This window comes from Podarcis filfolensis, assembly GCF_964270895.1.
Source record: "Podarcis filfolensis genome assembly, chromosome: 13".
Lineage (NCBI taxonomy): Eukaryota > Metazoa > Chordata > Lepidosauria > Squamata > Lacertidae > Podarcis > Podarcis filfolensis.
Window position 1 is genome coordinate 24,871,028 of NC_139615.1, and position 27,471 is coordinate 24,898,498.

Below are 27,471 nucleotides of genomic sequence, written 5' to 3' on the forward strand. Positions count from 1 at the left end.
GCTACTGAGTTGGAGACTAAGCTGCTGGTGCCTGTCTTGCAGCACAGTAACTCCTGCTGCTCCTTACAAGAATGCAGGTGTAGCTGCAGACAGTCAATCAATGCAGCAAACTTCATTGCTATTTTATTTTAAGAAATTGCCACAGCCACCCCAGCCTTCAGCAACCACAACTCTGATCATTCAGCAGCCATCAACATTGAGGCAAGACCTTCCATCAGCAAAAAAATTATGACTCACTGAAAGGCTCAGGTGGTGGTTAGTATTTTTTAGCAATCAATTATTATTATTATTATTTTAAATTAAAGTATGTACATTTTTTTTAAAAAAACAAAACAAAATTCTATTTCACACTTAATAGTCTGCAGTATAGTGTACAGTGGTATCCCGGGTTACGTACACTTCAGGTTACATACGTTTCAGGTTACAGACTCCGCTAACCCAGAAATAGTACCTCGGGATAAGAACTTAGCTTCAGGATGAGAACAGAAATTGTGCTCCGGCGCCACGGCAGCGGCGGGAGGCCCCATTAGCTAAAGTGGTGCTCCAGGTTAAGAACAGTTTCAGGTTAAGAACAGAGCTCCGGAACGAATTAAGTACTTAACCCGAGGTACCACTGTAAAGGTAACTTATATATTTGGGGGGGGTGTATAACTTTCTTTATTGCAATATTCACTTTATTGCGGTGACCTGGAACTGAACCTGCAATATATCGGGGGTATGCCTGTGATTGTCCCACAGAGCTCTTCTGGCTCATCCAGAATCTGGTCTTACCTGGTGTGGTGTGAATAGGACTCTGGAAGCAACAGAGGCCTGCTGTGAAGATAAAGTATTTCACCTCCACAGTGATTTAGACGCAACCATTTTGGTTCAGTCCCAGATAAAGTGTTCACTGCTACGTCTTCTCCAACTTCATGGGATCAATTTCCGTTTATGAGGCCTGATTATGTGGCAGGGTGCTTGCAGAGAGATGCGTTCAACTACATGCCTTCTTAATTCCTGCTCATCATGGATGATGAAATTGAGTTGGGGAGGGTGTTTAATAGGTAGGTCCAGGTAACTGCCACCTTAAAGGAAGTATTGGTGCAACTACTACTAAAATCCCATCTCTGGACCCAATTTATTTTAACATCTATCACCTGGTTGCAAATTTTTCCTTTCTGGAGAAGGTGGTTGAGCTGGTTGTGGCATTCCTAGATGAAACTGATTATCTGGATCCATGGCAGTCTGGGCTCAGGCCTGGGTTTGCAACTGAATCAGCCTTGGGGCCCCTGATAGATGAGCTTTATATAGAGAGGGAGAGGGGCAATGAAACCCTGCTACTTCTGCTCAATCTCACAGTGGATATCAACTCCATTAACTATGGTATTCTCCTTGACTAAATCTGTGGGATGGGTACTGATGGTTTTGTGATACACTGTCTCTATTCCTATATGCAGGGTCATGTCCAGGCAGTAACAGTGGGAGAGTGTTCTTTGGCTCTCTGGTGTCTATAACATGGTGTGCCACAAGCACTATTTTGTTCCAATGATTTTCCCAATGAAGCTGTGGAAGTGGCCATTAAGTGTTTTGAAGCAAGGTATCATCAATAAGTTGACGATACCCAAGGCTATTTCTCCATTATATCTGAATCAGTCAAGTGTGTGCAAACCCAGGGCTGGTGCATGAATGCAGTGGTGAAATAAATGAGGGTCAATAAACCAAACTTGAATATGGAAAGATGGAAGCCTTTTGGGTGGGTGGTTCCTATGTCTCAGAGATAGGTCAGCTGCCTGTTCTGAAAGGGTGGCACTCCCTCTGAAGGAAAACATATGCGGGGGGGGTGTATTCCTTGCTCTGTCACTGTCACCAAGGCCAAAATTACCTCAGTGGCCAGGAGTGCTTTTTACCAGCTCTGGTTGGTATGAAGCTATGACCGTTCCTGGACCATGACAACCTGACAACAGTGGTTCAAGCACCGGTAACCTCAAGGTTTGATTACTTAACACATTTTATTTAGAACTTCCCTTGTATCTAGCCCAGAGGTTTCAACTTTTTCAGAATGCAGCAGCTAGACTACTCACGGGAGCAGATTAATAGCAACTGGTTACTCCACTTCTGAGAGAGCTGAACTTTTTACCAATTCACTACCAAGCCCGGTTCATCTTCGGCCCAATTGCCTAAGGGACCACCTAATTCCTTATGGTTCAACTTGATTGCTCAAATCCTCTGATGGGGCAATTCTGATGGATCCCCATGGCCTCAAGGTTCAATTGGCATTCACTAGGGATTGAGGGTGTAGGCCTCACCTTGTGGAATTTCCTACCAGCAGAGATTTGGCAAGAACCATTGATCTTTCCCTTCCTTGGGATGTCATTTGCAAACTTTTGCTGCTGTTGTTTAGATGGGACTTTGCGACCTGACTTTTCTCTCAATTAACCAGCCAGTATTTGTTGATGGTTCTAATTATTTTTTATGGATCTTTTGTTAACTTTATCTTTATATGTTGCATTTCAACTTGCTATATTTTATGAATGTATAGATTATAGATTCTTAAATAAGAAAGAGGTGGGTTAAAAAAAATACACAAGGGCATGGATGATGCCTTCCTAAAGCAGCTTACCAAACATTCAAAAAGGAGAGATACAATATTCATGGGAGACTTAAACAACTTCGACATCTGCTGGAACTCAAAATCTGCCAAGAATGTAAGGTCCAACAAATTCCTCTATGTCAATTTCATCTCCCAGAGGGTGGCAGAAGAAACAAGGGTGTCATCTCTCTTCAACTTGGTCCTCACCAACAGGAACGAACTGATCAATGACGTGAAAATACAGGGATCCTTGGGAGGAAGTGATCATGTCCTTTGAAGACCAATACCAGATAGGCGGCAATAAATGGGAATAGAACATATAATTAAGTCAAATTATAGCTTGCATTGAGAGACAGAAACCATGTTCAGCAAAGGCCAGAAATTCTTGTATGGCAGGGGGCATCACCTTGCCAGGGACTTTCTGCTGTATGTTAGGGCTCTGGATGTAAGAGATTTCCATGTGTGTGTTGAGGAGACTGTTATTACACCTGACACCATTTCCAGGGGGTCTTGGGGGCCTGGGCACATACAAAATTATCACCCTGGATGCCTGGCCTCTTTCCACCACTGGTGCTGCCATGGTAACTGGGCCAGGGCACCCATGCTCCACCCCACCGCTGCTGTGGAAGCATGGCCACAACCAACGCAGGTCCCATCAGAGGCCCCATGGCAGAGGCAGAGGCCCCGGTGCAGTCACCGCCATGGCCCCAGAGAGTGGTGTGCGCACACCATGATGTTACAGTGACGTCATGACATCATGTTGTGCACGTGCACCACTGGTCACCCATGCTCTCGGGCCCAAATTGGCACCTCTGGTCATTACTGTGGCAGGCTCACCCCTGACACAAAAGAAATGGGAAATCCCTTTACATATACAAGTGTACACACGAAGGTCACATCCACACCATGCATTTAAAGCAAACTTTGTGAGCCATGATTTTCCCCAAAGAATCTGGGTAACAGAACCTTGCTATGGGTCCCCGAACAATTCCAGGTACCTTTATTAAGCTATAGTTCCCAGGACTCTTTGGAGAAAGCTATGCCTCTTAAAGTGGTATAAGATTGTTTTAAATGTATGGTGTCACCTTGGAAATGTGTAGCCATTGCAGCTACTTAGAGAATGGGTGACCTGGTGTTGGTATCAGCATACATCCACACACTGTGGCATGCCCATCATCTGCCCTGCTTTGAGCAGGATATCCCAAAATTACAGAAGCCACCCTGGCTTCTGGTTGGATCTTGGGATACCCTGTTTTGGCTCCCGAGAGAGTGTGGCCCGCAGAGACAAACATTTTGTTGGGGCGGTGCTCTTAAGCAAATCACCTGGCTCCTGCATGGCTGACATGAGGCAACCTTGTGTCTCCTGCAGCCTTCAATCACTCATTCCTCCACCTTTTAATCAATGCAGGTGAATTCCTGTAGGGTGAAACAGGAAAGAGTGAAGCAGGAGGGCCTCCCCAGGTGGGGCTTAAGCAAAGGGTTGAATGTAACACTTACCTAGCCCCTTACCCTTGGCTAGGTAACACTCTACCTAGCCCCTTACCCTTGGCTAGGTAGATTCACCACAGTTTGTTATGAACAGTTAGTATCCTACACCATTGTCCCCTACTGTAAATCTATTGTGTTGAAATTAATAGTCACCCAAGATTGTGTTTTGCCTCCTTATTTCCTGTGTGGTTTCAAATGGACATACATTCCCAAGCACTTCCTTCCTTCCATCCCCTCCACAGAAACTGGATAGGAAAGGTTGCAGTTGAATGTGTTTAATTTCTCACTGTCCTGTATAAAAGATGCATCCTACCAACTACTCAATATATTTTATGTCTGGAGGTAAAGAGTAGGGTATTGAAATTGGAAGGACGGTAAGTGTTCACAATATAATAATAATAATAATAATAATAATAATAATAATAATAATAATAATAATAATTTATTATTTGTACCCCGCCCATCTGGCGGGGTATAATTTTGCAAAGGTATCCCCAATATTTCTCCAAAATGTGTGTGTATAATGGTGGGCAAGCAGAGCTGGGAGAAGCAGGTTGGAGGAAATGTAATATATGCATGGTGCCTGCCAATTAGGAAGGCAGTATATAAGGCAATTTAAGCTTAAGCCAAATGAATTTGGTAGGGCTGTCTTCCTACACATCTTGGTGCTAAATTGGAATGGCTGCGCTGAACTTAACAGTGTTGAAGTGTAAATCTATCTTTAGATCACATCCCGAACATAATTCCTAGGCCCTTTCGTAAAGCAGACCATGACACAGGCATCTGCTGATAAGAAATGATTTTTTTGAAAATTACTCTTGTTCCCCTTGACAACCTTATGTCATTAATGTGCAGCCTGGTTAACAAGGTGCTTTGTATTTAGTAGTTAGCAGCAACCAGGTCATTAAAAAGTTTTATCCAAAGTAATTATAGGAGTAAATGTCTCTCAGCCTTCTCCCTCTGGGAGTGAGAGTTCTGTCAGTTTCTCTGAGGGCTTTGAGCAAACACAAAAGCCCTAATTATAACTTGGCAAAACTCTTGAGACCTTGTTGATGAGGGAGGGAACAAAGCCTTCTGGCACCAAAGTTTGGAGGTGAACTGTGCATGAGAGTCTCCAAGGTATAGCATTGGTTGTGTGACAGGCAGGTGGAAGAGAGACAGAGTGAGGAGAGACAAATGTTATGCCAAATGATTTTTTAACGGCACAAAACAAAGGCCTGAGGTCTAATGCTGTTGTTCACATCAATAAGGCAATCAGTTTTATTGTTTATAGTCAATGGCCAGCACAATACAGTATGAGCACAAATCACACAGCTACAAAACAAAAGACATTACATGCACGTGACCAGGACAAATCTACAATGTCCAAGATTTACAAACATTATATATAATAATACCTGAACAGAGCTATACAGGTGTTCTAATTCATCAATGTGTAATGAATGTGCTCTATTTGGGGCTATCTTAGGACCAGTTGAGGAAGCTCAAGCTGCTGCAAAAGGCTATGGCCAAACTGTTGATGGGGTCAGACTACTGCCAGCTCATAGCTCCATACCCTCCAACGTCTTTGAGCCAAAAGCCTGGGCACTCCCCCCCCCCCACATGCTGCCACCCGCATGTGTTCAGGCCCCCCACATGATTTCACCACTTATTCCCCCATCCAGTTTTGTCCCACCATCACTGGCACACACTGCACTGCCTATCTTTGTTGTCTGGCCTCCCTCATTACTTCCGCTGCCGCTGCAACAAGACCACTATCATGGCAAGGTCTGCCATTGCCTTGCCACTGTGAGACCTGATGAGGCCCGCTACCACTGTCCATTGCCATGAAGTTCATCAAGGTCTGCTGCTGCCACTGGGAAGCCCTATGAGGCCTGCCACTGCTGTGAGGCCCAGCAAACTGAGCCACTGCCTTGAGGCCTGATGAAGTTCACTGCCGCCACCAACTGTGGCTGCTGACATACTTCCAGAAGTTGACACTGCACCAGAAGTGCACTTCCAGAAGTGCAGCCTGCTTCCTTGCAGCACATCAGTGGCCATGGTTGATATCTGGACCTAACTGCTCTGTCAGTAGCAGAGAAACTGGGGCATCAAGGATTGATATAAGGAGTCAGGGTGGCTTTTGTCAATTTGTGATGTCCCAGAGAAATCAGGACTATTGGTGGGTGTGTAACTCCAGTAATTTAAAGCTTGTCCATCTGCTACCAGGGCAGGTTCAAGGTTTTTATGTCGATTAGAAGGTCCTTAAAAACTTGAGTCCAGGGTACCTTAAGGAGCAATAGATGCCTTATATCCCTACTGAAGTGTTTAGTGGTCTTCATTCACTGTCTGTAGTCCCCCATGGTTCAGACAGATAGATCATAGCCATCAGGAGTTGTGTTCAGTTCTGTGGAACTCCCTTCCTGTTGAGATAAATGATTTGATTATTTATTTGTTTAAAGGCCTGGGGGGCATTAATGTGCCTGATATGGAGGATATAATTATTTTCTTTATATTTTTATTGCTGGTTGTCAGAAATCAAGAGCAAAGATTACAAAACAAACATTCAAAATGGTGGGGATTAAAAAAACCCAGCTGCCAGCTGCCTAAATTAAGTCTGGCAGAATAGTATTTTGCACTGGGTTGCCAGGTCAGGTGATTCAGCTGAAGGGGCCTAGAATCCAGCCTGAGTCCCCCCCCCCTGCCCCACCCACTTGGTTTTGTCCCTTTAGGGGGAAAGCGTGTTCTCCCTCGTGGAGAGCATGTGTTGCGGTGGGGGCTGGCAATACACCCCACTGTTGCTGGGCGGAAAAGGGTTTGGCCGTCTTTAAACAGGGGCTGGCTGTTACTGGGGAGTTTTTTATGTTGCCATTTCTTGATTGACAGCCCTAGTTGTTAAATACTCTGCACACAGCGTCAAGCTCCCTCTTTTCGCTGCGTGCATCGGATCACCCGCCCTCCTTCCCTATTGTTAGGCTGTTCGCTTAACCTTGCCATGCCTGTCATGGGGTAGTCTGCTTTGGGGCAGGGGCCTCGTAGGAATTTTGTCCATTTGGCTGATTGGCTAGTGCCATTTGGTTTTTGCCTACTGCATAGCAAATTGTCACAACTTGTAAGGTTGCAGTTAGGCATTGGTTTGGGAATTGGTTGGTGGAGGGGCATGGATTTGGCTGTACCTGCCCCTCCAAAATGCTGCTGCTGCAAGGGTTTTCTGTTAAAGGAACCCAGGGGCTCGCCATGCTTTTGTCTGAACCCCTGGCAAGGGGCTAGGGCCACATAAGAGCCCCTGGGAGCATTTGGGGAGAGGTGAGGCATGGTTCCCAGTCCTGTCTCTCTCCCCGGGTGACTAACCCTTTCTGACTTTGATGGGGGTGTGAATGTCAGACTGTCACTGAGCGGGGTCAGATAGTCACAACCAATGCCTAAGCAACCACTCACATTGCTGTAATTTTAATAAAAAAAGTTGTGGCCAAAATTATGCCAAAAACCTTAAACAAAAATCAAGTGTCATTGTGTTTTATTTTGGGTGTCTTGGGGACCTCGACGCACAATTACACCACTCTCATTTTAGCCGTTTTCAGATCAAATGGCTGAGCAAATTACTTCAGCATATCTTTGACTAAGCTGGGTTGGGGACATAACATCGGCTGAGCCTGACTGAACTGGGAATCAGCTGGCTGAAGCAGAGATCTGCTGCATCTTAAACTGCTCATCCTTGCAGATCTTGTCATAGCTCTGCCCCTGCTATGCACTAGCTGCCTGGCTGAGCTGCATTAGGAGTTTAGCAACAAGTCAGATAAAAGAGGAGTCTGTTTTCTGTTGGAGGTTGAAATTCCAATTGCACTTGCATCACAGATATATATAATGAGATTATGATGTTGGCAGTTTTATTTTTGACCCCTTTTTCCAATGTTCCCTAACACAGAATTCACCTTTTTCACAACTTTCACATTGAGTCAGCATTTTAATGTAGCTGTCCACCATGATCCCAAAATCTCTTTCCAGGTCAGTCACCAACAAATGACTATTGTGTGAAGTTAGCAATGTACACTTGCTTAAACTAAATCTCATTTGACATGTTAATACCCATTCACCCAGTTTGGATATATGTTTTCGGTTGTATTGAACTTCCTTGTCTCCCCTCAAAAAATTGCTAGTCTTTGATAAAATCATTTTGGCTTTCCTTGACATTCTTAGATTATTATGCATGACAAGAAACCCCCACATTTCACTGTACAGTTTAGGCATATTTCTTTAACTGATCTGTTACATGAAGTGGAGAACGTACAGTCGCATCAGTATATGACTTTCTGCACCCTGGTGTTCATTATGAGTACCAACTAAAAATGTAGTCCAACTGTCTGTGCCATACTCAGTGTTGCTATCTGTTGTCTTCTACCGCCCTCTTGTGCCTGTTATGCAGATTAGCTGCTCTATTATTAATTCAGATCCCATCAGTTCAACCCTGTTTAGGGACACCTACATGTGTTCAGGCTTTCCCAACACAGGTCACGTAACACAGAGCAGCCATGCTAGATTCTTGCATTGAAGAATCTTGTGGCACCCTAAAGACTTTTAATAGTTAAGCATCGTCATACTTAAATGTTATTTTTAACTCTAACAGTAGTTATAATGGTTCATGATTTTTGGTTCCTTCTCTTAGCATTATGGGTTTGGTTGTAAGGAATGAAAAATACACAGAAATGGGTTTCATTGATTTTTTTTAGCCAGCTTTTATTTCAGACAGTGCATTACGATCCCCTTTGTAGTAGAGAAGATGCATTTCCTGAAACAGCATTCTATCCATCTTTAAGAAATTACACTGTTCTCCACTTTGGGGGCAGAGACCTTTAAGAAAGTACTGTATTTTTCCGTGTATACGACAAGGTTTTTTATTTTTAAAAAATGCTACAAATTTGGGGTCATCTTATACATGGATAGTGCTGAGATGGGACGGGTGATTTGTGGCTGCCACAAGCAGGAGATTGTCAGCGGCATTTGGGGAGGGGTGTTGAATGGTGGCTGTGCCAAGGTCTGCTGGCGATTGGCTGCTGCGACAATCAGGTCAGGCAGGTGAGCGATTGTTGGCACTCCTCCCCCCCAAAAAAAGCTCAACAAATCTGGGCAATCTTCACCCATTTCTCCAAAAAATAGAGGTTGTTTTATACACAGGGGCGTTTTATACACGGAAAAATACTGTAGATGGACATGGTTCTCAAAGGAAATCAATCTGACTTAAATAAATATAATCTATAGATACTTTCTCCAGATATACACATACATATACAGGAATAAAACACACAGAACATATTATTATATATCTTTTTTATTTAGTATACAGTAGAACCTCTACTTACGGCCACCTCTACTTGGGCCTGACCACAGCAAACCCGGAAGTAAATACCAGTTAATACCCGGAAGTAAATACCAGTTAAGGATTAATGTGGCCACAGAATTTCATCTATGGTAAAATTTGCAATGCAATTTGGAGGTTTATCCTTGGACAAAACATCAGAGAGCTTTTGAAGGAAATGGCAGAAGTCATAATGAAACTGGTTAGATCCTCCAGGAAGATTAAGGCCTTCAGAGCAGGTTGAAAAAACCTTGTACAAATTAACATTAGAAAAGTGCATGATGCAATAATGTTCCCAAGGACCTCACCAGTTTTTCTGACCATAATGGATCTGTTAACAGCAGATAACTTTTTGCTGACCTTATCCACGAGCCCTAAACTAAGAGCAACATACATAGTTTTGCCAGCCCAATTTCACCCCCCCTCCCAAATCATCAATGTATTGTGAAGTAAACCTATGCAAACTATACAATTTCCCCCTCAAGCATAAAGTGCCTTGAGTTGCCTTTAAAATATTTAGTTTAATCCAAATCATTAAAAGTGATGGTGGCAAAGGAGAAAGAGCAGCATGCAAATATAGGCAAATGTATTTTCTGTGTGTTGTAATTTTACCTTTCTGGTATGTATGTATGGGGAGAAAATGTAGATATTTAAAAAGGTGCAACAACAATCTTCTAACGACTGCGCAAAATTGTCCGCTTCAAAGCCAGAGTTGGAAGTTCTTTGAGCAGCCACAGAATGAAGACCACCTGCAAGAAAGGCAGTAAGTAGCATTTGACCAAACATGTGATGGCAAAAATTGGGATCATTAGCAGGGCTCTTGTGAAAATCTGTGTTCCACATAGGGAGTTTAATTCCCTAAGGCCAACATGAACTATATTCTCAACTGTCTCATTGGCATCTCATCCCTGAGGTTTATTATTCATGATGAATGCTCTACTGTTTTAGAATCTTGAATAGTTATCACAGATTGGAAGAGTGAGCAGCCTGTGGTCTGCTTAGCTTAGTTTCATGCTAGTGACAAGGAGAGGAACAATGGGGGAAAGAGAGTGACAGGAAGAGAGGGAGTGAGGGAGCAGAAAGAGAAAAAGGAATGGAATTCCATCTTTTGGCACTGCCCACATTTAGCTCTGAAGTTGCCATTGCTGATGTCAACCCACCCAACTGACAACATATGGCAAGCAGGCATCCCTCAATGAACTATGCCATTCTACAGAGAAAATGTTCATTTCCTCTGCTATATGGTGTTTGCCATTTCAGTTCTCTGGATCCCTATGTAAACAAAACTACAGTATCCACACACAAGAGAAGAGGTATCAGTGGCCTAAAGTGAGGTAGGGGTGGGGGTTGTGGGATCCGTTAGGGTATGACTTTTAGAAGACATCTGACAGCAGCCCTGTTTAGGGAAGTTTTTAATGTTTGCTGTTTTACTGTCTTCTTAATATTCTTTTGGGAGCCGCCCAGAGTGGCTGGGGAAATCCAGCCATATAGGTGGGGTATAAATAAATAAATTATTATTATTATTTGGCAGTCATCCAATGCTGAACCCTGTCTTGGAGCAAGCCAAGCTGGCAAGGTCTCACTGGGCAGCTGGGCTGAGGATTCCAGCCAGGCAGAGACCCAACTCAAGCTTGGGGCATGCCAAAGACAATCTCCCCCTCAGGTCCCTTATGGGGCCCCCTTTTACTATGTTGAGCCTTCCTAATACCATTTTCACCCCTATACATACAGCATCATTCTGCCTAACGAAAGGAAACCTTACATTTTACTGAGGGAAAGGTGGGAAAACCCCAACCAAGAGTTAATCCGGTTGAAAGGGGGGCAGATCATTTCCAGCCCTGTCAACCAGCAACCCAAATAGTTGTGTAAAGGCTCTAACTCAGAGGCTGGTGGGGAAGAAGTTTGCAGGGCAAAATTAACCTAATCACTGGTGTGGGAAAACTTATATAGGCTTTTCTCCTCTCTACGTCCTGCGAGGGCCTATGGACAGTGCCGGATTTATGTATAGGCTAAATAGGCTGAAGCCTAGGGCCTCTAAATCTAGGGGGCCTCGCCAGCCTGCCCGGTCCCCAGTGCCGCAGTCTCCCCTCGCCCAAAATTGTAAACCCAAGACTTCATGCAAAGGCAGGGCAACTCAGGCCCAGCAACTATGAGACTCAGGGCTAGCCAGTGAGGCCCAATTTGAAGCAGTAGGACACAACTTGATTTTTTTATTATTATTATTTTTGTAGGGCACCAGTTCACAGCCAAAGTCTGTAAAAACATAGAGATGTAAATAAAATAATTGTTTTGAGTAAAATAAAATAAAATAAAATAAAATCCATCTAGATTGCCCTGGTGCGGGCTGGGGGGGGGGGCTTAGGAGTGGCAAACAGAGACCAATTTGGCCAAATTGCTTCAGTTGCCATAAGGTCAGCCCTGATGAGCCTGTGCAGGGCTTGAACTGACAAGCCCTGCACCTTCTAGGTCCCTGGTGTCACTATTCAGAGTACAGACACAAGGACTTGTTATGGAAATAAAGGGGGGCACTTATTGGAAATCAGTTTGTCACCTCTCTTCCCACCCCTGTATGTTAAACCGCTGAAATATAAACACAATATGTAGCAATGGAGATTTATGTTACTGCTTTAGGAATGAACACTGTGTTTTATGAATGGACTCTGTATTTTGTGAATTACCTAAGAGTCACCTATAGGGAGCTCTAGAATCTGACAGCTAACCAATTGGGTACTACCAAACAGCGACCCCTATTGCTGAAAGCAGGTAACCAGCAGGGAATGCTTCAGCTCAGCCCTTGCACTGTTGACTGAACACCCCTTGCTGTGTAGATAATGGAGAAAGCTCATAAATTGTATCCATTCTGGCATCCTGGCCAACTCTATTATGCTGGTGTAAACCCTGGTGCACCAGGAGCCCTGAATAACAGCAAATAAAATCCGCTCATACATCAGCAACTGATAAGACTTGTCAACCAGTTCTTCCAAAGTCTTCCTAAATTATAAAGCTCCAAAATACAGGCCAAAAGAGAGCAGGTCTGGAAATAGTGAGGCATACAATGGCCACCACCAGTGAAAAGGCCCTGCTCCGTGTAGCTCCTGCCTTGTCATTTGATAGGGTACCAACTTGCCCTCCTTCTTGACATGGAATGCTCTCTATTGAAGTCTCCAGGTCCAGTACAAAGACCAGAAGAAGGGAGAGCAGGGATCTTGAATTTCCCAACAGTTGTTAATCAAGCAAGCAAGCACAGAGGTCACATTTGTCACATTCAGGATGCCTATATCCTGGCCAGGCCTGCACCCAATCTTGTTTTTGTACAATCCTGTTTGTTAGCAAACTTAGTTTAGCAAACTAAAAATGCTTTTGCAGTTCATCAAAACTATTCAGCAATATCAAGCAATATCAACTCCCTAAGCAATATCAAGCAATATCAACTCCCCAAGAGTTAAATGATAACTCATCAGAGGCAGCTACAGTTGCAAATGGCAACAAAATATCTGTAAAAGGAAGAGGAATGGGTTTGCTCAAGAGTGTTGCAGGTAGAAATACTGTTTGTAATGAAGTGAGAGCAGTACTTTACTTGCTCGAATTAACAAAAAAGAAAGTTTTGAGAATTTAAATTCTAGATTCAAATTGATTACTTAATTGAGTACCTGGTATCTGGTGGGCAATCTCATCCTTTATTTCCACACTGTGGCTGTAGACCAAAGCACTCGTCAGGAGAGCTATGAGATTCAGGTGAGGGTCAGATGCCTTGTCAATCCCAGCAGGTATATAACAGGAAGACCCGGCCTGATAGACCTGAAGGTAGTGGAATGGAATCCAGCAGTTGGACTAAGTCAAGCCTGCACCATGGGAGTTGGCGAGTGCTGAACCTTGTCATGGTGCAAGCCAAGTTGGCAAGTTCTCACTGGGCAAAGAGAATGAGGATTCTAGCCAGGCAGAGACCCCAACCTGAGTTTGAGTGTGCCATGGCCAGTCCCCAGTACCTTGGGCCCTTTAAGGGGGCTTTCCTTTTTGCTAAGTTGATTCTTCCCAGTGTCGTTTCCATCCACCATACCAAGACAGCAATTTCCCACCTAACAAAAGAAAGCCATCATTTTCACTGAAAGAAAGGTGGAGAGAGGAACTCAAACAAGTTTAAATCAGATTGGGAAGGGGGGGGGAATACTTTCTGGCCCTGTCAACAAGCAATCCAAATAGCTCAGTGAATACACTTACGCGTGGATTGGCAGGTGGGAAGCTTGTGGGGTGAAATGGCCCCAAACTGCAGAAGGGGAAGCATTATAAAGCTTTTCATCCCCTCCTATGCATTAACCTGCAAGTAGAGAGGGAAGGCTCAGTGGAGAAAAGGGATGACTATGGAAATATCTCAGTTACCATAAAGGATCATCATGCCATCTAGAACATCAAGGTATCAAGGAGAGAGTGCTCCAGAATTCTGATTCTATGAAACTCACAGGCACACATAAGTAGGGCAAGGAGGATGAAAGTGGGTTGCAGCTCCAGGTGTTGTTGTTAATGTGGAGAAAGGAATATTTCAAAGGAATGACAAAGTAGGAATAATCATCCATTTTCTTCTAGTTGTGAGGATGGGGGAGGGGGAGGGGCCTCACAAGTGGAGTAGCCTAGGGCCTCTCTTCATCTAAATCCTGCCCTGCTCTCGGGTCATCTATCTCCAACTATCTGAACTCATCCCATTCTTCCTAAGCATCAAGCCATCCCCTTCATGACAGCTCCACAGGTCATGTCCAGTCCCTTTCAATCCACTAAGGGATATTCAACAAAACAAAACCTATTTCTCTAAACTCCACTGTCAGGTCCAGTAATAAAGATGACATCTAATTAAATTTTCCGGGGAAGAAAATTGATAAGGGCTATGGAAAGATCAGAGGGGTGTCATATGCTCTGTGGGTTCAGAGTGTTGCAGAATGTTATGACATTTGATTTGCTGTAATGAATTCCCTCACTCCCCGTTCATGGTTTTAGCAATATATTATGTCCCTAATGGTTGAACGGTAGGTTCAGTTTGTTGCTTTAAAAAAACCCAGAGGACACATTATCACTGGTTGTATTGGTGGTATGGTGTTTAGTTCATAGCACTGAAAGACACAAGGGCACTGAATGAGATGAGGGAAAGAAAAGGACTTAGGAACTGATCCATTTGTTATCATAAAATATCTCTGCACTGAATAACAGCAAAAGAAGTAGAGCTATAGACAAATCATAAATGAAGAGAGGTGGGTAACTATCAGGAAGTATTGCCTTTTCAGTGATGGCTGAGGGAGGTTTCTCCAACACTATTTTTGTGATCTGTTCAGTGCCAGGTGAATATATTCACCCAGATCTTTAACTTTTGTCTCATCGTCTGGTGCTTACTTTTAGCATATGTGTTTAAATTGTGGTTTCTACTGGTTTCCATTATATTTTAACTTTCCTCTTATTATTAAATTTGTATGTGACATATTTTGTTGTTGTTTTTAGACTTGCCCAGGGAACTTTTACTATAGACAGTCATATAAAAGGTAAAGGTAAAAGATATAACAAAGTAATATAAACTCAGTTAAGTCCCTAAGTTATAAGATAAACATGTCCCACAAACTATTCTTCCAAAGCTATGACCATGATAATCTGTTTTGCAAACTGTTAATGGCTGATTAATTCATTATGGCAGCAGCTGTCAAGGACTAGAGTTGCCTTCAACAGATGCTCACCCCACCCAAAAAAAAACATTTGAAATTAGTTTTACATTGAAAGGAAAATAAAGATCTTCATGAGGATCTTTGAACTGTATTCATGATCTTTGATAAAATCTTATACAAAAAATCTGTGCTTTTCTTTTTCATTAATGAACCATCATTTGCACTCTTAATCATGCTCAATCTTGTAAGCTATTTGAAGAATTCTGCTGCAATCTGAAGTGGTATATCATATGACTCCTCTCTCTGTATTGTTCTTTTCACAAAGATTTCATTTGTCTCAATGTTGGGAAACCAGACAAAGATGGCAGAATTTATTCTCCTGGGATTTCGGGAATTCTACGAATTGCAGACACTTCTTTTCCTGACATTTCTGGTAATTTATGTTGTGACCATAACTGGAAATATTCTTACGTTTGCCCTTATTGTCTTTGATCAGCACCTTCATACCCCCATGTACTTTTTCCTGGGGAATCTCTCCTTCCTGGAGGCCTGCTGTAGCTCCAATATATTCCCACGGATGCTTTTGGCTCTCATTACTGGAGACAGAAGGATTTCCTACAACAGCTGCTTAACACAGTGGTATCTCTTTGGTTCCTTGGAAGCTGCAGAATGCTTTCTACTCTGTGTGATGTCTTATGACAGGTACCTAGCAATCTGTAAACCATTGCACTATGCAACAACTATGAAAACCCAGACTTCTATCCATTTAGCAGCTGCATCTTGGTTCAGTGGATTTATAGCTTGCTTGATATTACTCATTTTGATATTACAGTTAATGTTTTGTGGCCCTAATGAAATGGATCATTACTTCTGTGAATACTTCCCTCTTCTCAGACTCTCTTGCAGCGACACCAGTGTGTTGGAAATTGCAAGTTACATTGTGGCTGTCATATTTACATTCCCTCCATTTGTTCTAACTATAACTTCCTATGTATACATTATTGCTGCCATTTTAAGGATCCCCTCTGCCACTGGGAGGCAAAAGGCCTTTTCCACCTGCTCCTCTCACTTGATTGTGGTTTCAATTTTTTATGGCACACTCATGATTGAGTATATGATACCGAAGTCAACAGAGAACAGAGAGATGCAAAAGATTTCTTCTCTCTTGTACACAGCTCTGTCGCCTCTGGCCAACCCATTTATATACAGCCTAAGGAACAAGGAGGTAAAAAATTCACTGAGGAATAATATTAGGAAACTTGTGAGGTGAAGCAACTTAATATATAATAGAAACATCCTGAGCATTTTCTGTGGTATATCTCTCTCTCTCTTTTGGAGGCGGTGTTATACAGTTCAGTCTCTGAAAGGATGCATCAGTCCATCCATTTCCAGGATTAATAATACATTTTATTGAAAATCATGAACTTGTTCAAATAACCCAGTCATTCTTATTATTTATTTTATTCTTATTTATTGTGTTTTATTGTATTTCCATATATTGTTGTCCACTCTCTTCATATTTTACATGAGTGTATAGTATAAAAATATTTTTAACAAATAGTGTTTGTAAAATAATAATAATGAGATTATATAATTCATGAATTTCATTGGATGATTATTTGTAAAAACTAGCGTATTTTTGTGTGAGGAGAATATCAGCTCTGCAATCAGTCAATAAAGGTGTGGGAAACCCCAAACTGAAAACATTGCTGTCTACACCAATAAAAAACTAATGAGTGGTGTATGGCTGGGTTCAATCCACATTCCACATTCAAAACCAGACAATAATGGTTTCTATATTTTATGTAGCATAATTCAATAAATATATCACCACAAATATTTGTTTCCTAGTGATTTGTTTGTAAAACAAATGGAATGCCAATTGGGAGAGCAAAAACAAATGACGCATTAATGTTTTTTCCACTAGAGTCAGAGAAACAGAAAGATCCAATACAGTGGTAACTCAGGTTAAGAACTTAATTCATCCTGAAGTGTCTGTAACCCAAAGTACCACTGTACAGAATTTTTTCATGTAGATTCTTAACCCTGATTCAGATTGTATTAGGCAAAGAGGGTTTTTTTAAAAAACACACACACACCCAACAATGATTGATTACAGTGGTACCTTGGGTTACAGACGCTTCAGGTTACAGATGCTTCAGGTTACAGACTCCGCTAACCCAGAAATAGTACCTCGGGTTAAGAACTTTGCTTCAGGATGAGAACATAAATTGCACAGCAGTGGCACGGCAGCAGCGGGAGTCCCCATTAGCTAAAGTGGTGCCTCAGGTTAAGAACAGTTTCAGGTTAAGAACGGACCTCCAGAATGAATTATGTTCTTAACCTAGGCTACCACTGTATTGCAAAATAGTTATTTTTTTTCCTAATCTTCCGCTTACATGACATGAGAGACTGTTGAACTGGTTAGGAAGTGAAGTCACTTATTCATTACAATAAAAGTATTTTGCCTGGTATATGGAGGAAGAGTTGGATAGGGAGATGGAAGATGAGCACAGAGCTCATTCATTGCTTGTGCATGCCTTTTAGTTGGCTAGTGTGGCTGCAATTCTTCACATACTTGGGAGTAAGCTTCACTGATTGCAATGGAACTGACTTCTGAGTAGACATGGTTGGAATTGCACACATATCAAGAGAGTAACAAAGAAAACACAAAAATAAGGAAGATGAAAATGGCACCTCAAAATGATATTGGGGTGGGGGTGGAGGTCAGTTTTACAGAATGAAACTAGTAGCATCCCTCCATTTGATAAGCATGCTTTACTATAATATAAAATGCATTTTACAGTGCTATTTGGGGTGTTGACTCCTTTTTGCTTTAAGCTAGCTTTGCACCAGCAACTGATTAAAATATGGGATTATTAGAATGTTATTACACCTAGAAAAGAAGGAATGTGAGAATATATTTAGAAAACTTCATATCATATTAAGCCATTGTATATGTAGGTGAAGTTTAATGCAGTTTGCAGTTCTCATTTATAAAATGTAGCTTAAGAAAAACATGAGCACTGAGAGAAATGTGTAATAGTGTGTGTGTGTGTGTGTGTGTGTGTGTGTGTGTGTGTGTGTGTTGCTGCTTTTATTTATATTTTGGAAAATATTAGCTTAATGTTTTGAATATCTGATTTTATCAGTATTTTTAATGTATATTTATATTTTATGTAAACCACCTAGAATTTTTTGAGGATTAAGAGCATATTAAATAAAAAAACTAAATTAAGATTAGATTCCTATTAGATTTCTATTCCTAATAAGGAGCTATCCATGCTGAAAGGTCTAGACACTGCTTTATTACCACTCCCAGTACTTTTGCCAAATGTTCCTGGAAAATTTACTTAGGACATGATCTGATGGTTCCTGGGAAGGTGTTCCAGGGTCCATAGGATTTCACAACTCTTCTCTATGGGTAGAGAGAAAAGTCTACCCTTGGAAGCCCCCTGCCAGCCACCACCATCATCAGTGCTGTGGCAGCAGATAGAGCAAAACAGGAGGCATTCTGGAGTCAACCGTCAGTGAGTTGCACCTATTGGTGTATCCTAGTTGGTTAGATGCTAGTCATGAGAGATGGGAGACCTTGCTGGCCAGGTTACTAATGCTTCATTCATGGATGATTAGATATTCTGCTTCTGTAGCAGAATTCTAAATGTTAATTCCCTGACTAATCTCCTGGGAAAAGATAGCTTAGTAAGAGTTGGCTGCTCAGCTGCAGACATATTGGGATACCACCAGTTGCAGAGAGTATGCCCCTGTATGCCTGTTGCTGGCAGTCACAAGTAGGGAGGCAGCTGTGTACTCAAGTCCTACTTGCAGGCTTCCCAAAGGCATCTGGTTGGTCATTGTGAACTAGACTGGCTTTTGGTCTCAACCAGCAGAGCTTTTCTTACATTCTTATGCACTATAGCATAAGATAAGGCAACCTTCCACATTCCATCAGCTGTGAACCTGCTATTTTCTTATAAACATCCGAGGTTAGTGTTGCTTCTAGTCTTTGGCACTCATATAAGTTGAAGAAGCTGGGTATAATGGTTTATGTTTTGTTTTGATTTAATTTGATTAAAAAAAAAATTCCTGCACTGATCTGAAAAGACTGATCTCTAGAAGCATCTAGGGATGTATTCTCCTGTGATTCTGAACTGAAGAAATGGAAACCAGGAAAGATATTCCCTGCAGGACAACTCATGCCATACAACACATATAGAACAGAACATCTCAGATATCTTGTCTTCTAAATTGCAGGCAGGCAGGATAAAGGAAAGAAGGAAGGAAAGAACGAAAGAAGACAGATGTGCCTTAATTCTTAATAAAGTGAAGACGAGAAAGGAGAAAATATGGCTTCGATGCTATGGAGGTAAGCAGTTTTCTGTCTCACTTATCCTTCTGCAAATTTTCAGTCTGATCAACTTAATAAGAAACAGATTTTAATCCATGAACTTCAACAATCATGCTGTGAAACATACATGAATTGTAATATTTAGGCAATGCATAACCAGTGTTACAAGTGTACCTGATGCTGCTGAGATAAATTGGGTGTGGGCCATATTGGTCTCCTTTTTATGGATGACCACTGGGAGCACTATGTCATGCTACGAGATGTGCATGATAAATGTTTCTGAAGTGGAAACTTACAAACATTGGACACATGTGCATCAAAACACATATAAGCATTGTTTTTGTTGTGATGGGACCCCACTGTGTTCTGCACTTTACATAGGATTTTCATAAGACTTGGGAGCACTTGCTACCTTGAAAATGATGGCTTTCTTTTGTTAGGTGGGAAATTGCTGTCTTGGTATGGGGGATGGAAATGACACTAGGATAAATCAACTTAGTATAAAGGAGAGCCCCCTTAAAGGGCCCAAGATAGTGGGGACTGGCCATGGCACCTCAGGTTGGGGTCTCTGCCTGGATAGAATCCTCATTCTCTTTGCCCAGTGAGAACTTGCCAACTTGGCTTGCACCATGACAAGGTTCAGCACTGGCCAACTCCCATGGTGCAGGCTTGGCTTAGTCCAACTGCTGGATTCCATTCCACTAGCATCAGGTGAGTGGAATGATGAGCTGATCCTGGCCCTGCTGCCATTCCAACCTGTACCATGCTTGGTGCCATCAATAAAGATTTGGCCTGATTTCATCCCAACTCCTAGTGTCCTGTCTGTTCATTTGCTGCTCTTCTGGGTCAAGTAATTCACCTGCCAGGCTAATCTATTAACTTTAATGTTATCTCTTTTTTCAAAGATAGATTCCAAGATCTCTTTAATCTCTGATGAATGCACTTCATAAACTATGGAACAGACTACATGAGGAAAGCAGATGAATGTTACAGAATATATCCTCTTGGGTTTTGGAAAATTCGGTCAATGGCAAAATATCCTATTTTTTGTTTTCCTATTGATCTATATTGCAGCCATGATTGGGAATGTACTCATTGTAATTTTAGTGGTAGTTGATCAGCATCTACATACACCCATGTATTTCTTCCTGGGAAACTTGTCGTGCCTAGAGACTTGCTATATATCAAATGTCATGCCCAAAATGATGGTGGGCTTGTTGACTGAGGAAAATGTGATTTCATTCAGTGGCTGTTTTGTGCAGTTCTTTTTCTTTGGTTACCTGATGGCAACAGAATGCTATCTTCTCTCAGTAATGTCATATGATAGATATTTAGCAATATGCAAACCACTGCATTACACAACAACTATGAATGCACAAATGTGCATCCAACTAGCAGTTTCTTCGTGGATAAATGGACTTATAGCTACTTTAATACTTTTGGGTTTTATGCTAGAGTTAACATACTGTGGCCCCAATGAAATTGATCATTATTTCTGTGATTCTGTCCCACTTATAAAACTTTCCTGTAGTGACACCAACCTGGTGGAAGTTATGAGTTTTGTCCTGGCATTCATATTTACCCTGCCGCCTTTTCTCCTCACCTTGACATCCTACATAGCCATCATAACTACCATCTTGAAAATTCCTTCTACAACTGGGAGGAAAAAAGCATTTTCCACTTGCTCTTGCTCCGTAGAAGGTTTCTACCTTCTACGGAGCCATCATGATAGTGTATATGTTACCGAAGAGAGAAGCACTCCGTGATCTGAACAAAGCTTTCTCTCTATTGTATACAGTCCTACCCCCTGTCGCAAATCCTCTTATATATAGCTTGAGAAATAAGGAGGTAAAGCATGCCATAGGGAAATTATTTGGAAAGTATTGCATTCCTCCAAGAAGCTGGAGAGAATTGTTACAATGATTAAGAAAAAGCAGTGGTGAAGCAACTTCATAATCAGAATTTCAGGTGTGTTTTCCTTGAACTGTTTCACCCCTTTTAGCCCCACCCTGAAGAAAACGCTGAAATAGTGTGCAAGTTGACCTAGTTCTCTTCGTAATATTGTAATGAAATATTGCAGTAAATTGTCTCTAAAGTGTGTTTTTGTTCATACTGCTTTACCATGCATACTTAGTATTCTGCTTAATAAAAATAATGTATTCCTACCTTGTCATTCTTTTGAATTCTTCCTTTCGCCACATTTACAGCAACAGCTGGAGCTGCAACCCACTTTCATCCTCCTTGCCCTGCTTATGTGTGCCTGTGAGTTTCTTAGAATCAGAATTCTGGAGTTGGATGGCACTAGCTAGTCCACTCCCAGCAATGCATGAATCACAGTTAGAGAGTCCTGGACCAACCAACATTTGTTTGGAAACTTCCAATGAAGGAGAGTTTCTATAAACATTTTCTATCTTCTTTGCTAGGAATGGGTGATACTTTTGTTCTGTTCTTCATATCCTTCATATTATTAATTTGATCATTATTATTGCACACTTATACACAATTATGTGTGTAATTCCATTCCAAGCCCAATCTACACAGCGTGGTTTTGCCTGGCAGTGCGAGGCCCAATGAAGCACAAAATGAGGTGAGTTCCATCAATGGCTTGCTTCCACAGCTGTCCACAGGACAGATTCGACAATAAGGTAAAAAGGTAAAGGACCCCTGGACAGTTAAATCCAGTCAAAGGCAACCTTGGGGTTGTGGTGCTCATCTCGCATTCAGGCTGAGGGAGCCAGTGTTTGTCCACAGACAGCTTTCCGAGTCATGTTGCCAGCCTGACTAAACCACTTCTGGTGCAACAGAACTCCATGGCAGAAAGCAGAGTGCATGGAAATGCCATTTACTTCCCGCCATAGCGGTATCTATTTATCTACTTGAACTGGCATGCTTTTGAACTGCTAGGTAGGCAGGAGCTGGGACAGAGCAATGAAAGCTCATCCTGTTGTGTGGATTCGAACCCCAAGCTTCTTATCGGCAAGCCCAAGAGGCTCAGTGGTTCAGACCACAGAGCCACCCATAGGCAGGGCTGGATTTAGCTGAAGAGAGGCCCTAGGCTATTCCACTTGTGAGCAGGGCGATTTCACTGGTGGCACCCATTGTATGCCTTGCTATTCCCAGACCTGATCTCTTTTGGCCTGTATTTTGGAGCTTTATAATTTAGGAAGACTTTGGAAGAACTGGATGACAAATCTTATCAGTTGCTGACGTATGAGTGGATTTTATTTGCTGCTATTCTGGGCTCCTGGTGAACCAGGGTTTACACAAGCTTAAGAGAGTTGGCCAGGACACCAGAATGGATGCAATTTATGAGCTTTCTCCATCATCTGCACAGCAGGTGGAGTTCAGTCAACAGTGCAAAGGCTGAGCTGAACCGTTCCCTGCTGGTTACCTGTTTTCAGACTTCTATCCATTTAGCAGCTGCATCTTGGTTCAGTGGATTTATAGCTTGCTTGATCTTACTCATTTTGATATTACAGTTAATGTTTTGTGGCCCTAGTGAAATGGATCATTACTTCTGTGAATACTTCCCTCTTCTCAGACTCTCTTGCAGCGACACCAGTGTGTTGGAAATTGCAAGTTACATTGTGGCTGTCATATTTACATTCCCTGCATTTGTTCTAACTATAACTTCCTATAAAAAATTTTTTTCCCTTCCAGTAGCACCTTAAAGACCAACTAAGTTAGTTCTTAGTTAAGAACTAACTTAGTTGGTCTTTAAGGTGCTACTGGAAGGAATTTTTTTTTTTGTTTTGACTATGGCAGACCAACACGGCTACCTATCTGTAACTATAACTTCCTATGTATACATTATTGTTGCCATTTTAAGGATCCCTTCTGCCACTGGGAGGCAAAAGGCCTTTTCCACCTGCTCCTCTCACTTGATTGTGGTTTCAATTTTTTATGGCACACTCATGATTGAGTATATGATACCGAAGTCAACAGAGAACAGAGAGATACAAAAGATTTCTTCTCTCTTGTGCACAGCTCTGTCGCCTCTGGCAAACCCATTTATATACAGCCTAAGGAACAAGGAGGTAAAAAATTCACTGAGGAATAATATTAGGAAACTTGTGAGGTGAAGCAACTTAATATGTAATAGAAACATCCTGAGCATTTTCTGTGGTATTTCTCTCTCTCTCTCTTTTGGAGGCGGTGTTATACAGTTCAGTCTCTGAAAGGATGCATCAGTCCATCCATTTCCAGGATTAATAATACATTTTATTGAAAATCATGAACTTGTTCAAATAATCCAGTCATTCTTATTATTTATTTTATTCTTAATTTTTGTGTGTTTTACTGTATTTCCATATATTATTGTCCACCCTCTTTATTTTAAATGAGTGCATAGTATAAAAATATTTTTTAATAAATAGTGTTAGTAAAATAATAATAATGAGATTATATAATTCATGAATTGCATTGGATGACTATTTGTAAAAACTAGCGTATTTTTGTGTGAGGAGAATATCAGCTCCGCAATCAGTCAATAAAGGTGTGGGAAACCCCAAACTGAAAACATTGCTGTCTACACCAATAAAAAACAAATGAGTGGCGTATGGCTGGGTTCAATCCACATTCCACATTCGAAACCAAACAAGAATGGTTTCTATATTTTATGTAGCATAATTTGATAAATATATCACCACAAATATTTGTTTCCTAGTGATTTGTTTGTAAAACAAATGGAATGCCAATTGGGAGAGCAAAAACAAATGAAGCACTGCGGTTTTTTCCACTAAAGTCAGAGAAACAGATAGAGCCAATACAGTGGTAACTCAGGTTAAGAACTTAATTCATCCTGAAGTGTCTGTAACCCAAAGTACCACTGTACAGAATTTTTTCATGTAGATTCTTAACCCTGATTCAGATTGTATTAGGCAAAGAAGGTTTTTTTTAAAAAAACACACACACACAACGATGATTTATTACAGTGGTACCTTGGGTTACACACGCTTCAGGTTACAGACGCTTCAGGTTAAAGACTCCGCTAACCCAGAAATAGTACCTCAGGTTAAGAACTTTGCTTCAGGATGAGAACAGAAATTGCGCAGCAGTGGCGCAGCAGCAGCGGGAGGCCCCATTAGCTAAAGTGGTACCTCAGGTTAAGAACAGTTTCAGGTTAAGAACGGACCTCCAGAACGAATTGCGTTCTTAACCCGGGGTACCACTGTATTGCAAAATGGTTTCCCCCCCCCCTGATCTTCCGCTTACATGACATGAGAGACTGTTGCACTGGTTAGGAAGTGAAGTCACTTATTCTTTACAATAAAAGTATTTTGTCTGGTATATGGAGGAAGAGTTGGATAGGGAGATGGAAGATGAGCACAGAGCTCATTCATTGCTTGTGCATGCTTTTTAGTTAGCTAGTGTGGGTGCAATTCTTCACATACTTGGCAGTAAGCTTCACTGATTGCAATGGAACTGACTTCTGAGTAGACATGGTTGGGATTGCACACATATCAAGAGAGTAACAAAGAAAACACAAAAATAAGGAAGATGAAAATGGCACCAAAATGATATGGGGGGGTGGAGATCAGTTTTACAGAATGAAACTAGTAGCATTCCTCCATTTGATAAGCATATAGTTAATATAAAATGCATTTTACAGTGCTATTTGGGGTGTAGACTCCTTTTTGCTTTAAGTTAGCTTTGCACCAGCAACTGATTAAAATATGGGATTATTAGAATGTTATTACACCTAGAAAAGTAGGAATGTGAGAATATATTTAGAAAACTTCATCTCATATTAAGCCATTGTATATGTAGGTGAAGTTTAATGCAGTTTGCAGTGCTCATTTATAAAATATGCTTAAGAAAAACATGAGCACTGAGAGAAATGTGCAATAGTGTGTGTGTGTTTGTGTGTGTGTGTGTGTGTGTGTTGCTGCTTTTATTTATATTTTGGAAAATATTAGCTTAATGTTTTGAATATCTGATTTTATCAGTATTTTTAATGTATATTTATATTTTATGTAAACCACCTAGAATTTTTTGAGGATTAAGAGTATATTAAATAAAAAAACTAAATTAAGATTAGATTCCTATTAGATTTCTATTCCTAATAAGGAGCTATCCATGCTGAAAGGTCTAGACACTGCTTTATTACCACTCCCAGTACTTTTGCCAAATGTTCCTGGAAAATTTACTTAGGACATGATCTGATGGTTCCTGGGAAGGTGTTCCAGGGACCATAGGATTTCACAACTCTTCTCTATGGGTAGAGAGAAAAGTCTACCCTTGGAAGTCCCCTGCCAGCCACCACCATCATCAGTGCTGTGGCAGCAGATAGAGCAAAACAGGAGGCATTCTGGAGTCAGCCGTCCGTGAGTTGCACCTATTGGTGTATCCTAGTTGGTTAGATGCTAGTCATGAGAGATGGGAGACCTTGCTGGCCAGGTTACTAATGCTTCATTCATGGATGATTAGATATTCTGCTTCTATAGCAGAATTCTAAATGTTAATTCCCTGACTAATCTCCTGGGAAAAGGTAGCTTAGTAAGAGTTGGCTGCTCAGCTGCAGACATATTGGGATACCACCAGTTGCAGAGAGTATGCCCCTGTATGCCTTTTGCTGGCAGTCACAAGTAGGGAGGCAGCTGTGTACTCAAGTCCTACTTGCAGGCTTCCCAAAGGCATCTGGTTGGTCATTGTGAACTAGACTGGCTTTTGGTCTCAACCAGCAGAGCTTTTCTTACATTCTTATGCACTATAGCATAAGATAAGGCAACCTTCCACATTCCATCAGCTGTGAACCTGCTATTTACTTATAAACATCCGAGGTTAGTGTTGCTTCTAGTCTTTGGCACTCATATAAGTTGAGGAAGCTGGGTATAATGGTTTATGTTTTGTTTTGATTTAATTTGATTAAAAAAAATTCCTGCACTGATCTGAAAAGACTGATCTCTAGAAGCATCTAGGGATGTATTCTCCTGTGATTGTGAACTGAAGAAATGGTAACCAGGAAAGATATTCCCTGCAGGACAACTCATGCCATACAACACATATAGAACAGAACATCTCAGATATCTTGTCTTCTAAATTGCAGGCAGGCAGGATAAAGGAAAGAAGGAAGGAAAGAACGAAAGAAGACAGATGTGCCTTAATTCTTAATAAAGTGAAGATGAGAAAGGAGAAAATATGGCTTCCATGCCATGGAGGTAAGCAGTTTTCTGTCTCACTTATCCTTCTGCAAATTTTCAGTCTGATCAACTTAATAAGAAACAGATTTTAATCCATGAACTTCAACAATCATGCTGTGAAACATACATGAATTGTAATATTTAGGCAATGCATAACCAGTGTTACAAGTATACCTGATGCTGCTGAGATAAGTTGGGTGTGGACCATATTGGTCTCCTTTTTATGGATGACCACTGGGAGCCCTATGTCATGCTCCGAGATGTGCATGATAAATGTTTCTGAAGTGGAAACTTACAAACATTGGACACATGTGCATCAAAACACATATAAGCATTGTTTTTGTTGTGATGGGACCCCACTGTGTTCTGCACTTTACATAGGATTTTCATAAGACTTGGGAGCACTCTCTCTTTGCTACCTTGAAAATGATGGCTTTCTTTTGTTAGGTGGGAAATTGCTGTCTTGGTATGGGAGATGGAAATGACACTAGGATAAATCAACTTAGTATAAAGGAGAGCCCCCTTAAAGGGCCCGAGATAGTGGGGACTGGCCATGGCACCTCAGGTTGGGGTCTCTGCCTGGATAGAATCCTCATTCTCTTTGCCCAGTGAGAACTTGCCAACTTGGCTTGCACCATGACAAGGTTCAGCACTGGCCAACTCCCATGGTGCAGGCTTGGCTTAGTCCAACTGCTGGATTCCATTCCACTAGCATCAGGTGAGTGGAATGATGAGCTGATCCTGGCCCTGCTGCCATTCCAACCTGTACCATGCTTGGTGCCATCAATAAAGATTTGGCCTGATTTCATCCCAACTCCTAGTGTCCTGTCTGTTCATTTGCTGCTCTTCTGGGTCAAGTAATTCACCTGCCAGGCTAATCTATTAACTTTAATGTTATCTCTTTTTTCAAAGATAGATTCCAAGATCTCTTTAATCTCTGATGAATGCACTTC

At 41.6% G+C, this 27,471-nt stretch overlaps 2 protein-coding genes and 1 pseudogene across 3 annotated transcripts in view; 2 read left to right on the forward strand and 1 right to left on the reverse strand.

The window, feature by feature from the left end:
• LOC310748635 (olfactory receptor 6B3-like) overlaps nucleotides 1–20,326 on the forward strand; it is a gene marked incomplete at both ends in the record, with an annotated part of 36,073 nt that extends 15,747 nt beyond the window's left edge. Inside the window, 3 exons of the mRNA XM_083584486.1 lie at nucleotides 7,962–8,041; nucleotides 15,354–16,253; nucleotides 20,282–20,326. Coding sequence (XP_083440612.1) covers nucleotides 7,962–8,041; nucleotides 15,354–16,253; nucleotides 20,282–20,326 — 1,025 coding nt within the window. The remainder of the gene's footprint in view (nucleotides 1–7,961; nucleotides 8,042–15,353; nucleotides 16,254–20,281) is intronic.
• LOC310748627 (vomeronasal type-2 receptor 26-like) overlaps nucleotides 1–27,471 on the reverse strand; it is a gene marked incomplete at both ends in the record, with an annotated part of 390,828 nt that overhangs the window by 165,803 nt on the left and 197,554 nt on the right. The window lies entirely within an intron of this gene.
• Nucleotides 20,369–21,299, forward strand: LOC310748636 (olfactory receptor 6Z7-like; annotated as a pseudogene). Its single transcript has one exon. The product of its transcript is annotated as an olfactory receptor 6Z7-like (transcript).